Source organism: Melanerpes formicivorus, unplaced genomic scaffold (assembly GCF_026170545.1).
Source record: "Melanerpes formicivorus ecotype bairdi unplaced genomic scaffold, bMelFor1.0.p_v2 SCAF_15, whole genome shotgun sequence".
Lineage (NCBI taxonomy): Eukaryota > Metazoa > Chordata > Aves > Piciformes > Picidae > Melanerpes > Melanerpes formicivorus.
The window spans coordinates 10,118,801-10,132,129 of NW_027142367.1; the positions used below are offsets into that span (position 1 = coordinate 10,118,801).

The 13,329-nt window shown below is 42.7% G+C and overlaps 1 protein-coding gene across 1 annotated transcript in view; it reads left to right on the forward strand.

Annotated features, from left to right (window-relative positions):
• Positions 1 to 13,329, forward strand: part of LOC137445777 (receptor-type tyrosine-protein phosphatase mu-like) — a 203,186-nt gene that overhangs the window by 175,122 nt on the left and 14,735 nt on the right. Inside the window, exons 4-8 of the mRNA XM_068147768.1 lie at positions 5,591 to 5,745; positions 6,587 to 6,722; positions 8,087 to 8,236; positions 8,736 to 8,909; positions 11,592 to 11,723. Of these exons, the coding sequence (XP_068003869.1) occupies positions 5,591 to 5,745; positions 6,587 to 6,722; positions 8,087 to 8,236; positions 8,736 to 8,909; positions 11,592 to 11,723 (747 nt within the window). The remainder of the gene's footprint in view (positions 1 to 5,590; positions 5,746 to 6,586; positions 6,723 to 8,086; positions 8,237 to 8,735; positions 8,910 to 11,591; positions 11,724 to 13,329) is intronic.

Below are 13,329 nucleotides of genomic sequence, written 5' to 3' on the forward strand. Positions count from 1 at the left end.
TTACAGTTGAACATAACCAAACTGTCTAAAATAAGTGCATTAGAACTGACAGAGATAAAAGGCACTAAACATTTTATTTCTTACAGGGGGAGGGAAAAAAATCTCCATCTGAAAAGATTTTATTTAGACACTGCTTTTTAATAGTTGGTAGTTTTGCAGTAAGCCTCTAAAAGCAGTGTCAATGTAACTTAGGTAAAATGTAGTTGTTTTCATTTACCCTATGTTCCATATTTTTGAACTCTTCCAGTGGTATTGGAAGGTCAAGTCTGTACATCTCTTCCACCATAATTCTCTCTATATTTATGATCCTCTGGCACTGATACTTCTCAGGCTAAGGCAAGCTGTGTCATGAGACACAGTCCACCTTAGCCAAATCTGAAGGTAATAAGCAAGTGAAGGATAGTGGTGAAACACCGAACATTGGAGCCTCAGTTCCAATGAACTTCAAAATTTGACCAACAGAAACTTCAGTAATTCAACAAGGAAAAATGCCAAGTTTTGAAGATTTGGCCAACAGAAAGTTTAGTCATTTACCAAGGAAAAATGCAAAGTTCTGCACCTTAGGTAGACTAATCCCATGTGTCGCTACAGGCTGTGAAATCCCAGGACAACACCTGACATCCCAGATGATATATGACATATGAGATGCAAGGGGAGTTTAAGAGAAGCAGCCTTGTCCAGTGTGGCAGAGATGAGTAGGGAGGGGTAAGGAGGATCTAACTGCAGCCTGCAACTACTTTGGGGATGTTTAGAAAATCAGGGGCCCCAATAACATAGAATTACATAGAATAAACCAGGTTGGAAGAGACCTTCAAGATCATCGCGTCCAACCCATCAACCAATCCAACCCACCTAAACAACTAACCCATGGCACCAAGAACCCCATCAAGTCTCCTCCTGAAAACCTCCAATGACAGCGACTCCACCATGCCAAATGCCACCACTCCACCCCTCCAAATGCCCCTTCTCAGTGGTGGGTGGCAAAACAAGGGGCAATGGCCAAGAAGTTGTGTCAGGAAAAGAATCCTTCAGGAGGAGGGTAGTGCAGTGCTGGAGCAGGTTACCCAGCAAAGCTGGGGAATCTCCATTCTTGGAGGTCATAAAGGCTCTGCTAGACAGAACTAGTGTCATAGGTCCACTGTGAGTGGAGGGTTGGACTGGAGGAGGCTGCGAGAAGATTTTAGTGCTTTCTACAGCTACCTGAAAGCTGGTTAAGGTGAGGTGCAAGTTGGCCTCTTCTCCCAAGTAACTAGTTCCAGGACAAGAGGAAATGGCTTTCAAGCTGTTACAGGGGAGATTTGGGGTAGATATTAGAAAAAAAAACATGCAGACATGGTGTTCTGGGCCATGAATAGTGGGCATAGTGGTGTTGGACCAGATGATCATAGAGTTCCTTTCCAACTTTAATGATTCAGTGATTCTGTGATTCAACCTTGTCTCAGCCCAGAAAGGGAGAGACTCACTTCTTTTGAATATTCCTGTGTTATGAAATTAGAGGCAGAAATGAGGTCAAAATATCAACAGCTAGACTATTTATTACACAATAAAGTGGATCGATCAGAAGGAGAGTGAGAGAAAATAGAGAGTGAGAGGGAGAATAGGGAGAGAGAAGAGGAAAGGAATTATACTACCACACCCCTCACCCCCCAAGACAGTTTGGGTATGTAGAGGAAGGGTGCTGCAGCTTTGGCTGTAGAGGAGAGATTCATTGCTGTCCTCTGAGCAGCCTCTTCAGCTCCATGAGTTGTAGCAGGCAGAATTTAGGACACACAGAGAGGGTTCCTCTTGATCTGCTTCTTCCAGGCTACATGGTGATGTCTCTGTCCTGGTATTCTCTCTATTTTTCTTCAGAGCAGCATTGCCCCGGTCTTTTCCTTTTCTCATGTTTTCCTTCTCAGTGGCACTGTCCAGGTCTTTTCCTCCTGTGTTTTCCTTCTCCTGTGTTTTCCTTCTCCTGTGTTTTCCTTCTACTCAGCCAGTAGTTGCTCAGATCTTTTATACAGTTTTTTAGGTATGTATGTTCCAGAGAATATCGATAGCAATGGCTGTTTCCAGGGCAGCTGCAGTCTGGTGGGCAATTTTATCTATACACCTTCCAGAGTCGTTATCCAGTGACAACTGCCCAATACACATCAGCTATTGCATGGGCAAGCAGCAAAGGCGATTTTATCTTTGTTGAGTCACATCGAGAGAGACAAGATTTAGTCTCTCACAAACCTTCAGAAGTCCCTTTTGGTAATCTATTCTATTTGTGGACAAACATCTCACACCTGCTTCTAAAGTATGAGTTAGAACTTTATTTGCTTGGAGTTAGATTGGTTATATATTTTTGCGTTTGTTTGGGTTTTTTAATGGCTGGTTGGTAATTATTGAGAAGGAGGAGGATAATGTTAAGAAAGCTGACCACAAAATTCCACTCTGATCCTGAAGACCACCTCCTAGATGTGCTTTCCATTGTGCACATCAGCGGTTCTTTCAGAGCAGAGCTCATTTACAGCACAACAGCTAAGTCAGATGAATTACTCAGGCAGTAGCACACGGGAGCACCGCAAGTATTTGTTGCACGTTTTAACATCCCAAGGTTTGTTAGCAATGAACACCATTTTCTGTTTGTTTCAGCTGGGAAATTAAAAAAATGAAGGATAAAACTTCAGTCTTTCTGAGTGGAGCACATGCTTTTATGATTCATGCAGTTGTGTTGCTATTTTGGGGTTAGAAACCAGCAGGGAAGCTACAGACATGAAAATCATTCTTTTGTAGATATAATAAGCAAACTCATTACAAAAGTACCCTAGATGCAAAACCTTTTCTTAGGAGCTGAGTGTTAGCAGCGATAGACAAAAATGCAGTCAGCATGACAAAGATCATTTTATAGAACCATAGGATCATGGAATTATTTCAGTTGGGAAAGACCTCTAAAATCATCAAGTCCAACCATCAGTGTAAGGTCATCATGGCCATTACTAAACCATATGCTAAAGTGCCTTGTGCATACATTTCTTAAACATCTCCAGGGACTGTGACTCCACTACCTCCCTGGGCAACCTATTCCAATGCCTGACCACTTCTTCAATAGAGATTTTTTTCTGAATATCCAACCTTAACCTCCCCTGGCACAATTTCAGGCCATTTCCTCTCATTCTATCACTTGTTACTTAAGGAGAAGAGACCAACCCCACCTCACTACAACCTCCTTTCAGGGAGTAGTAGAGAGCAGTGAGGTCTCCCTTCAGCTTCCTCTTCTTCAGACTTGTTCTCTGAACCTTTCACCAGCTTTGTTGCCCTTCTCTGGATACACTCCAGCAACTCAGTGTCCTATACCTGATGCTCAAGATACACAGGACATATGTTGATCTGCCCAACATAATTTTGGAGGGGCACTTTACTTTCTTTTCAATCACTTGAAAATCAAGCCATGAAGAATGACTGTGGGGGACTCATTTCAGTCCTCAGTTTCCATAGTCATGGTGTTGGGTTATTGTATGAGATCTTTGTTTCTTGAGGGATTGTAGACAGTTGTTATGAGCAATATAGAAGGGTCTGGGACATGGATGCCCCACCTACACACAGCTATTTAGGGAGCTGGAGACCTGGCCTATGGTAGCAGAAAGATCTATTAACTACCACACTCTAAAATCCCCAACATTCAGATACCAAATTGTATTTGATTATGTTAGTTTTATGGACAAGGACCTGTGAGTTTTGGTAGACAGCAAGTTTACCATGAGCCAGCAATGTGCTCCTGTGCCCAAGAAGGCCAGTGGTCTCCTGGGGTGCATCTAAGGACAGTGGCCATCATGTCAAAGGAGTTTCTCCTCCTCTACTCTTCCCTAGTCAGGCCACATCTGGTGTATTGAGTCCAGTTCCAGGCTTCTTAGTTCAAGAGAGGCAGGAAACTACCAGAGACAGTCCAGAAGAAGCTATGAAGATGCTGAGGGGACTGGAGCATCTCTGTAAGGAGGAAAGGCTGTAAGGAGGAAACTACAGGCAGACCAAGAGGGGATCTTCCCTATGCTAGTCAGTATCTAAAGGGCAGGGAGCAAGAGGATGGAGCCAAACTCTTTTAAGTGGTACTAAATAATATGAAGAGGGGCAATGTGCACAAATTGAACTCAGGAGGTTCTGCCAGGCCAGAAATAAAAACTTCTTTCCATTGAGATTGATCAAGCACTGGAGCAGGTTGTCCAGAGAGGTTATGGAGTCTCCTTCTCGAGAGATTCCAAATTCACCTGGACATTGTGATCCTGGGCAAACTGCTGTGGGTGAGCCTCCACTATGCTGTGATTCTGTGTTTGCTAGACTATCTTAAAATGCAAATTACCTTGTCTATCCCTGGTTTTCGATGTTTTATGAATTTTAGGATTTCAGGTAATTTCTGTTGCAAAGGTGTGATCTCAGTCTCCCATTAATGCCACATGGTCTTCATCTTCTCCCTTGTCTGCCTATTTGTCATGTTTTCCAAGAGAGATGAGCATTGATATTCCTCTGATCAAATGCCCTGGATTCAGAGACCCTCAGCCTGAGGTGCCAGAGCATCAGGGCTAAAAGATACACCAAGTCCACTCCAGTCATGGAACACTGGCTCAGCCAGAATTTCTCAGCCATGGGCTCTTCTAGCTTGCAAGTCAGGAATAAATTAAGAAGTTTAGATTAGTTCATTGTGCAAAGTGAGCTAGACATTTTATATGCAAACCAGCTCATGACAGGAAATACATCTTTAAGAAGAAAAACTGTAAACCACCAGTTATTAATATCACTGACATTTAGTCCAGCCTAGACATGATATGTCATAATTTTACTGTTTGCTTATGAAATATGTATGATGGCCTCTGGTCTGTGGATTTGTAATGAGAGCAAAATACTGGCAGCTCCATTTTTAGAGGGGGAAGAGGAAACATAAGCACTAGGAAATCAAACTTAGCATGCACACCTCTAATATCCAGTCTGCTCCAGAAAGTCACATGGGAAATTACTTAACACAATTGGCTCCTCATTCATACTTGTCTCACCCTATCTATGTCCCTGTAGACTGTGGAAAATGACTTGAAGGGTGAGCATGTGAAGGGGCTACCAGCTCAGCCCCCGTGATTAGAGGTGCCAAAAGATTTCTTATTCAGCTGTTTCCTTCTGACCAATGAAGGAGACAAATGATAAGGAAAATTATGCTGAAGCTGTAGTTCACTGAAGTCAGCAACAAAATGCCTGTGGAGAGCTGGGGAAGGGTGGGGTGGGGGGAGGGGAATGTCCTCTGTACTGTATGTCCATGGCCTTGCTTCTGACCTGCTCTGTGATCATGGCACTCATCATAAAGGCACTGTGTTCAAAGCAACCTAATGCTTCTCGCCAAGAGTTTCTAACTAATCTAGTGCTAAATTAATCCATTTTGTTGCAAGGCTTTGAAAGCAGTCGATACGTAACCTTTGAACTCGCTCTCCTGTGATGAGGAAGCTCTCCAACAGTCAGTACAGGTTGTATCAGTAGGGGGTGGATGCTCTTCAGCAAGGCTCAGGCTTTTGAAGTTCCACTCTTACAATGTCTCTTGTCCAGTTTCTTTCAAGGTGTAGTTTGGGTTTTTTTTCTCTTTCAACAGAGAGGTGCTCATGAGATTCGAGAAATCCGGCAGTTTCACTTCACTGGCTGGCCAGATCATGGTGTCCCATACCATGCCACAGGCCTGCTGGGATTCGTACGCCAGGTCAAATCCAAGAGCCCACCCAACGCTGGACCTCTGGTTGTTCACTGCAGGTAGGCAGAACTTCACGGAAAGGATTCTCAAATACTGGAATAGCCTCCCCCAGTGTGGTGGTTCTGTCCCCATCCCTGAAGGTGTTTAGAAGATAAAGAAATTTGGTGCTGAGGGACATAGTTTAGCACCAGGCACGATAAAGTTGGATCATGGTTGGACTCAATGATCTTAGAGGTCTTTTCCAACCCAAACAGTTCTATGGTTCTAAAATAAATCCCTCTGTTGTGTTGCCCCCTAAACTTCAGAACCCACTTTTGCTTCTCCTCTACCATATAAACCCCTCATGGGTTGCTGAAGCCTCTGAAGCTCTACTCATGATAATTTAAAACCTAAAATATAGGTAAGAATGTGAAAATTGAGTCTGAAATCCTTCACGTGCCTGAAAGCAAGGCTCAATTTCAGTAATCATCCCACTGATGAAATACCTGCAACATGGACCATTATACTTTACATTTTCTAGTGCTCTGCTGAATGTTGATAGGGAGACAAATGTTTTTAGCAGAACCTGTTCTGACAGGACAAGGGCTGATGTTTTAAAACTAAAAATGGTAGATTTAGAGTAGGTAGAAGGAAGTAATCTTTTACACTCAGGGTGGTGAAATACTTGCCCAGGTTGCCCCAAGAAGTGGCAGATGCCACATTCCTGGAGCCATTCCAGGTCAGATTGTTCGGGGCTCTGAGCAACCTGATCTGGTTGCAGATGTTCCTGCTTGCTGTGGGGGTGTTGGACTAGGTGACCTTTAAAGGTCACTTCCAAACCAAGACATTCTGTGATTCTATTATTCTGTGATTCTATTATTCTGTGATTCTATGACTAACTATGCTCTTCTCTTGCTTTAGTGCTGGTGCTGGCAGAACTGGATGTTTCATTGTCATTGACATCATGCTAGATATGGCAGAAAGAGAAGGTGTTGTAGACATATACAATTGTGTGAGAGAGCTTCGATCTCGGAGAGTTAACATGGTGCAGACTGAGGTATTGTTAATCCGCTGGAATACTGCTTTGTGCTTGGCAAGCAAAAATAGTCTTCTAGCCTGTAAAACTAAAGCCCCTTTGTGGCTGGCACCATTATGTCTAGTTCTGAGCTCCCCAGCTCAAGAGAGAGAGGAAACTACTGGAGAGTGTCCAACAGAAGCCACAAAGATGCTGAGGGGACTGGAGCATCCCTGTGAGGAGGAAAGGCTGAAGAGTCCTGAGGTGCTTTAGCCTGGAAAAGAGAAATTTTTGAAGGGATCTTATCAATGCTAAGCTATATGTAAAGGGTGGAGGTCTCAATGATGAGCCTGGGCTCTTTTCAGTGGTGGCCAGTGAAAGGACAAGGCCAATGGGTACAGATTGGAACACGGAGGTTTCGCTTGAACTTAAGGAAAAACTCTGAGGGTGATGGAGCATTGGAACAGGCTGCCCAGGAAGTTTGTGGAGCCTCCTTCTCTATAGAGATTCCAAACACACTTCGACATGATCTTGAGCAACCTGCTATGGTGACCCTGCTTTAGCAGGGCAGTTGGATTAGGTAATCTCTAGAGCTCCATTCCAACCCTACCATGCTGGGGTTCTGTGATTCAGAAAGTAGATTATTCAATCATACACAGAAAATAATCCAATGCAAACCTGAAGAACCACTGCCCAAACAAGTGCACAGCTATTCTGCAGTTAAGGTTCACAGTGACTTTTACAAGAAAGCAAAGTCATGAATGTTTCCTCTCCAGGGAAGACTTGTGTTGAGGCTCAGTTACATGATAGAACCTGTGCTACCTGTGCAGAGGACTGAGGACTGAGGAAGTGGGCAGAGGAATGAGGAAACCAGAAATGATCTGAGGAGTTTTATAGAGTGTTACTGCACTCCTCTTTGTTCTTGTGACTAATTTCAGTCAGTCCTTTTGTATTCATTTCTAAATTAATGGAATCAGCTTTTACGAACTGCTATTATTCTTTCTGGTCTTGCTTCAGTAAAGTCTGAGAGAATTAGTGACAACGCTCTCACAAGTCACAATTGATAGGATAAGAGGCATCAAATTACATCAGGAGAGGTTTAGGTTGGACATGAGGAAAAAGTTCTGTACCAAAAGGGTTATCAAACACTGGAACAGGCTGTCCAGGGAAGTGTTTGAATCACTATCCCTGGATGTATTTAAAACCATTCTCCATATGGTGCTCAAGGATATGGTATAGTATTAGCCCTGGTAGAGTTAGACAATAATTGGACTTGATGATCTTAGAGGTCTTTTCCAACCATGATGATTCTGTGTTTCTGTGAACCATTTCACTTGTTTTCCTTTTGCTAATTAAAATACTCTTATTTCATTCTCTGTCAATAATTATTTTCCTTGCTTTACCAGGAACAGTATGTCTTCATCCATGATGCCATCCTGGAAGCCTGTCTTTGTGGGGACACATCAATCCCAGCTTCCCAAGTTAGGTCTGTGTACTATGAAATGAATAAACTGGACCCTCAAACTAACTCCAGCCAGATCAAAGAGGAATTTAGGGTAAGTTGTAGCTGGTGTTACCTAGAAGCTATACAATTAAACTATACAAAGAGTTTTGGTGAAGTACCTGCTTATAACTAAGCAATTTAAGACCAGCTTGCTTATAACCAACCAATTTAGGACCAGACGTAGGAGGGGAAGAGTGCAAAATAATCCTCCTCCTAGTAAAATCCTCCTTTTCCTCAAGGGAAGTATGTCAGTTTCTCTCACTGTCCTCTCTCCATAAGGCAGGTTTCCTCTGCCAGCTGTCTTTGAGGTTGTTTTTTCCACATCTCTATGCTGACAGGATTTGGGGTTTTTGGTTTGTTTGGTTTTTGTTAGGTTTTGGGTTGGGTTTTTTTTTTGCTTCCAAAGCCTGCTGACTGAGATGTGTTTTCATTTCTCTGCATACTGATTCCTGCTGAAGCTGAATGCCGACTTGATCCACCCTTAAATATTTTGGGATGCTTTCCCCACTGTGTTAATTTCTCTGTTGTATTTGTTTACTCTTTTTTGAAAGACTTTAAACATGGTGACTCCAACTCTGCGTGTAGAAGACTGCAGCATAGCTCTTCTACCACGGAATCATGAAAAGAACCGCTGCATGGATGTTCTGCCTCCAGACAGATGCCTGCCTTTCCTCATAACGATAGATGGGGAGAGCAGTAACTACATTAATGCTGCCCTGATGGATGTAAGTCTCCTCTACCTCATTAATAATAAAGAAAAAGGGAATAAGCAGCCCTTCAAAACTGAGCAATGCCCCCAAAAAAGTGGAGTCAGCATAAGACGACCAAAATCCTTCTAGCTTGTTTTCCCCCCCAAAAAAACAACATGGCACAAAATCTTTAAACTCCCTAGTACATTTAGGATCCCACATATGTTATGTCACAGCCAAGGTTCCAATGCTGTGCTCCAAGAGCAAGTCAGGGAGTTCTGAAAAATGAAACCTGTCTGCATTTCTCCCTAGTGCTTGAATTTTTAACCATCTGGCCTAAAAAAAAAAACCAAAAAAAGTAGTTACCTGTTGAGACACCAAGGCAGTGGAACAGGATAATAAGGTTTGCATCAATATTTCAGTTCCCTTTGTTTCTCATTTAACCAGTAATTAACAGAAAAAATAATTGTCTGTCAGCACAAGACAGTACACAGGCTATTACTTCAGCCTTGTTGTTTATTTCTGTTGGAATTAATGGTTCCTCTTCATGTTTGTGTGGAACTGTTTTTTTCTTTCTAATGCATCAGTGGTGATTCTGATACTGCTAATAGAATACCAGTAAAAAGACACTTAAACTGCCTTTACAGTCTGTGGATACTTACATCCTATCTCTGACAATTTAGGGGTATAGTAATTGCAATTCTCAAACACATAAACAACAAGAAATGAGAGGTTAGCAAAGACTGAACACATTCTAAATGGTCTTTTGGAAAAGTGAAGCTGGAGTAATAACAGTTTATAGCAGTTTTTGCATTTCTTCCCTTCCAAGTTCTCAAAGTATTTTCCTAAAATAAGCCTAAGTTCAAAACCTCTCTGTAAAAAGGTAGATGCATTATCTTTCTGTTTATCTAGCTGAGACAAAAGTTGAAGTGGCTTCTCTAGGTGCTCAGAGGAGGTCAACAACATTTCGTGTTAGAACAGAGCTTCCTTGATCTGCAGTTTCCAGCCTTGCCATTAATTGTCTTCTTTCCTTGAGAGTTCAGTTCTGTTTTCTTCTGTAAATTAAATGTTGCTCAAAAAGAGCAGTGGCTCAGTATTTGCTTTGAAAAGACTTCCCTTCTTCACTGCTGAAACAATCAGCTGGATCTAAAAACATGTCTTGACAAAAGGCACCAAAAGATGAGGTTATTCAGGTTGCTTTCCAGCTGAAGCTCTCTAGCTAAGCTTCTGCAGCAACTTTTCACTGAAGGACAAGAGCCCTTTGTAGGGTAGCAAGCAAAGTTTTCAGTACCAGGATGAGTTTGACAATCACTTTCCCTGGAAAACAGGGTTTCTAAGTGAGGGAGTCAAGGTAAAAATTTCAGGCACATCTCATCTGCATAAAACTTCCAAGGATGGGCTGGATAGGTGGCCTGAGGCACATGAAATGAGACTAAACAAGGCCAAGAGCCAGATCCCCTATGCATGGGTCAAGACAAACCCCATGCATCACTCCAGGCCTGGGGCAAAGTGTCTGGAAACTGCCTGGTGGGAAAGGACGTGGGGGTGCTGTTTGATAGCTGGATATGAGCCAGCATAAATCCAGGTGGCCAAGAAGGCAAACATCCTAGCTAGTATCAGCAACAGTGTGGCAGGACTAAGGCAGTGATCATCCCCCTGTACTGAGCACTGGTGAGGCTGTGCCTTGAATACAGGACACATACACTCTTGGATTCCTCACTACAAGAAGGACATTGAGGTGCTAGAGTATGTCCAGAGAAATGCAGCAAAGATGATGAGGAAATCTAGAGGACAGGGCTTGTGAGGAGAAGCTGAGGGAAGTGGGGTTGTTTTGCCTGGCAAAAAGTAGGCTCAGGGGTGAGCTGCTTGTGGAAAGGTGGCTGGAGTGAGGTGAAGGTTGGTCTGTTCTCCCAAGAAGCAAGAGAAAGGGAGTGAGGAAATGGCCTCAAGATGCACCAGGAGAGGTTTAGGTTGAATATTAGGGAAAATGTATTTACTGAAAGAGTGCTTAAGCCCTGGAACAGGTTCCCCAGGGCAGTGGTGGAGTCCCCATCCCTGGAGGGGTGTAAAACACAGGTAGATGTGGTACTGAGGGGCATGTGCTGAGTTAAAGGTTGCTCAAAATTTTGTAGTAGTTGTACTGGAGGCAAAGACCTCTGATGATTTGACTCCATGCCTGTGGCATAAAACATACTTCACAAATATAATACCTGCAGAGGTTAGATTTTGCCCAAATATTAATATTGAAGCTTATAAATTGGAGAAGAGGAGGCTGAGGGGACACCTCATTGCTGAAAGGATGTTGTAGTGAGGTGGCGGTTGGTCTCTTCACCCTAGTATAAAGAGATAGAACAAGAGGAAATGGCCCCAAGTTGTGCCAGAGGAAGTTTAGGTTGGATATTAGGAAACATTTCTTTACTTAAAGAGTGATCAGGCATTGGAACAGGCTGGCCAGGAAGGTGATGGAGTGTCCCTGGAGGAGTTTAAAAAACATGTAGGCATGGAACTTCCAGACACAGTGGTGTTAAGTTGATGGTTGTACTCAATGATCTTAGAAGTCATTTTCAACTGAAACAATTCTGTAATTCTGCAAGATCTGGGGAAAAGGCTGAAAGCAGTGTATTAATTACAAAAATTAGAAATAATCCTTTCAGTTCCAAAGTTTTAGGGCCTAAATGGATTTCTCTCTTTTCTCACCACCTCATTCTTTCTTTGCAGAGCTACAAGCAACCGTCTGCTTTTATAGTTACACAGCATCCTTTACCAAATACTGTCAAAGATTTCTGGAGACTGGTCCTAGATTATCACTGCACCTCAATAGTTATGCTGAATGATGTGGATCCTGCACAAGTAAGTCCAGAAAACTGCTCCATTCCAAAGAGGACTGCTAAAGCCTTGGCATTTCAGAAGAGCTTAGGACATAATTAGTTTCTTAAAACAACATTAAGTGCTAACACACTAATAAAAAATTGACTTGTAGCTTGCAGACTCATAAGGGAAGAGGAATAAATCAGACCAGCAGCAGCATCTGGTGGACAAGTTCACCATGAGCCAGCAACTGGCCAAGAAGGCAAATGATCTCTTAGGGAGCGTTAAAGAGCATGACCAGTAGGTCAAGAGTGGTTCTCCTCCTGCTCTACACCATCCTGGTGAGGCCACACCTGAAGTGTTGTACCCAGTTCTGGGCTCCCTATTTCAAGAAAGACAAGGAACCACTGGAGAGAGTCCAGTGAAGGCTACAAAGATGATGAGGGGACTGAAGAAGACACACATAAGTACATACAACTGTAAATCATTCTGATAAAAGATACTTTAGAAAGGGTTGCTAAAACCTCCAAATGATGGCTGTAGGATTCTGACTCAAGTCTGAAACACAGTATTTATAGCCAAAAGTCATAAACAGAAGCCAACAGCTATTCATTACCCTACCTGAAACCAGTCAGTGGCCTTGGTCTGCTTACCAGGTGGTCAGTGTTCCCAGTGGGGAAGTCCATGTTATGTTCAGCACAAAATGACATTGTTAGCAGAGAGGGCTAAACAAGACTGGGCACTAAGTATCCTTCAGAAGAGAAAACAAGGCAGCGAAATGTGTGAGAGGATGCAATTACCTCACAAAAGAGTTGTGCATGCTATACATGTTCCTTAGAAAATTGGAAAACAGTACCTACTGGTTTAGCAATTTAATCACTGGCATTAGTCACTCAGCATCCTACAACCTGGCTCTCAGCGGTGCAGTTCCAGGTCCTTACACAGATATAATTTCCTTGGCTCCCACACACTGCACCAGCCCTGTGCTGGAATAAGGTGACGGCAATCCAGGTTCTTACTATGTAAATATTTGCTAATTATTAGTTAAGAGCATTGTTGCTTGGGGGTTTTCTTATGGCAGGCTGGATGTCATTTTCATTTGGGATACGCTCAAGAACCATTTTAGCTTTGTTTGTTGCATACGCTTAAGAAAAATTCCTCCTCCCCCCCTCATTCTGCACATGAAGAATTTGTTTTCAAAACACAATAATCTCCCATTTTGTCTTTCGAAAGGGATGTGCAGAAATTCCACATACTGTTTTAAAAGGCTGAATTTCTGATTCCAAACCCTTTCCATTGTCTACAGGGAGCAAAATAGAAAGACAAAACTTTTATTCATGAGCCTGAGATTATTTTCTGAGTGAATAAGGAAAGACTCGGGGGAGTCAGACTGTTAGGGACTGCTGAACAGAGGGTTTTTAATTTGTGGGCTGTGTTTTGAATTTACAATAGTGCATGGCTATTTCCAGCATTTATTAGCCTTGCAGGCTTTTAAAAGCTATTGGGATATGCAGCTAATGCACCTGCCTCTGCAGTATGTTAAAGCTTTTCCCTCTTAATGTAACAATCTTTTCATTAGGAATAAATCTCCCAACCCTTGGAACACATAGAAGGGGAGAGAGGGCAGAGCTTATTAAAAACACTCATT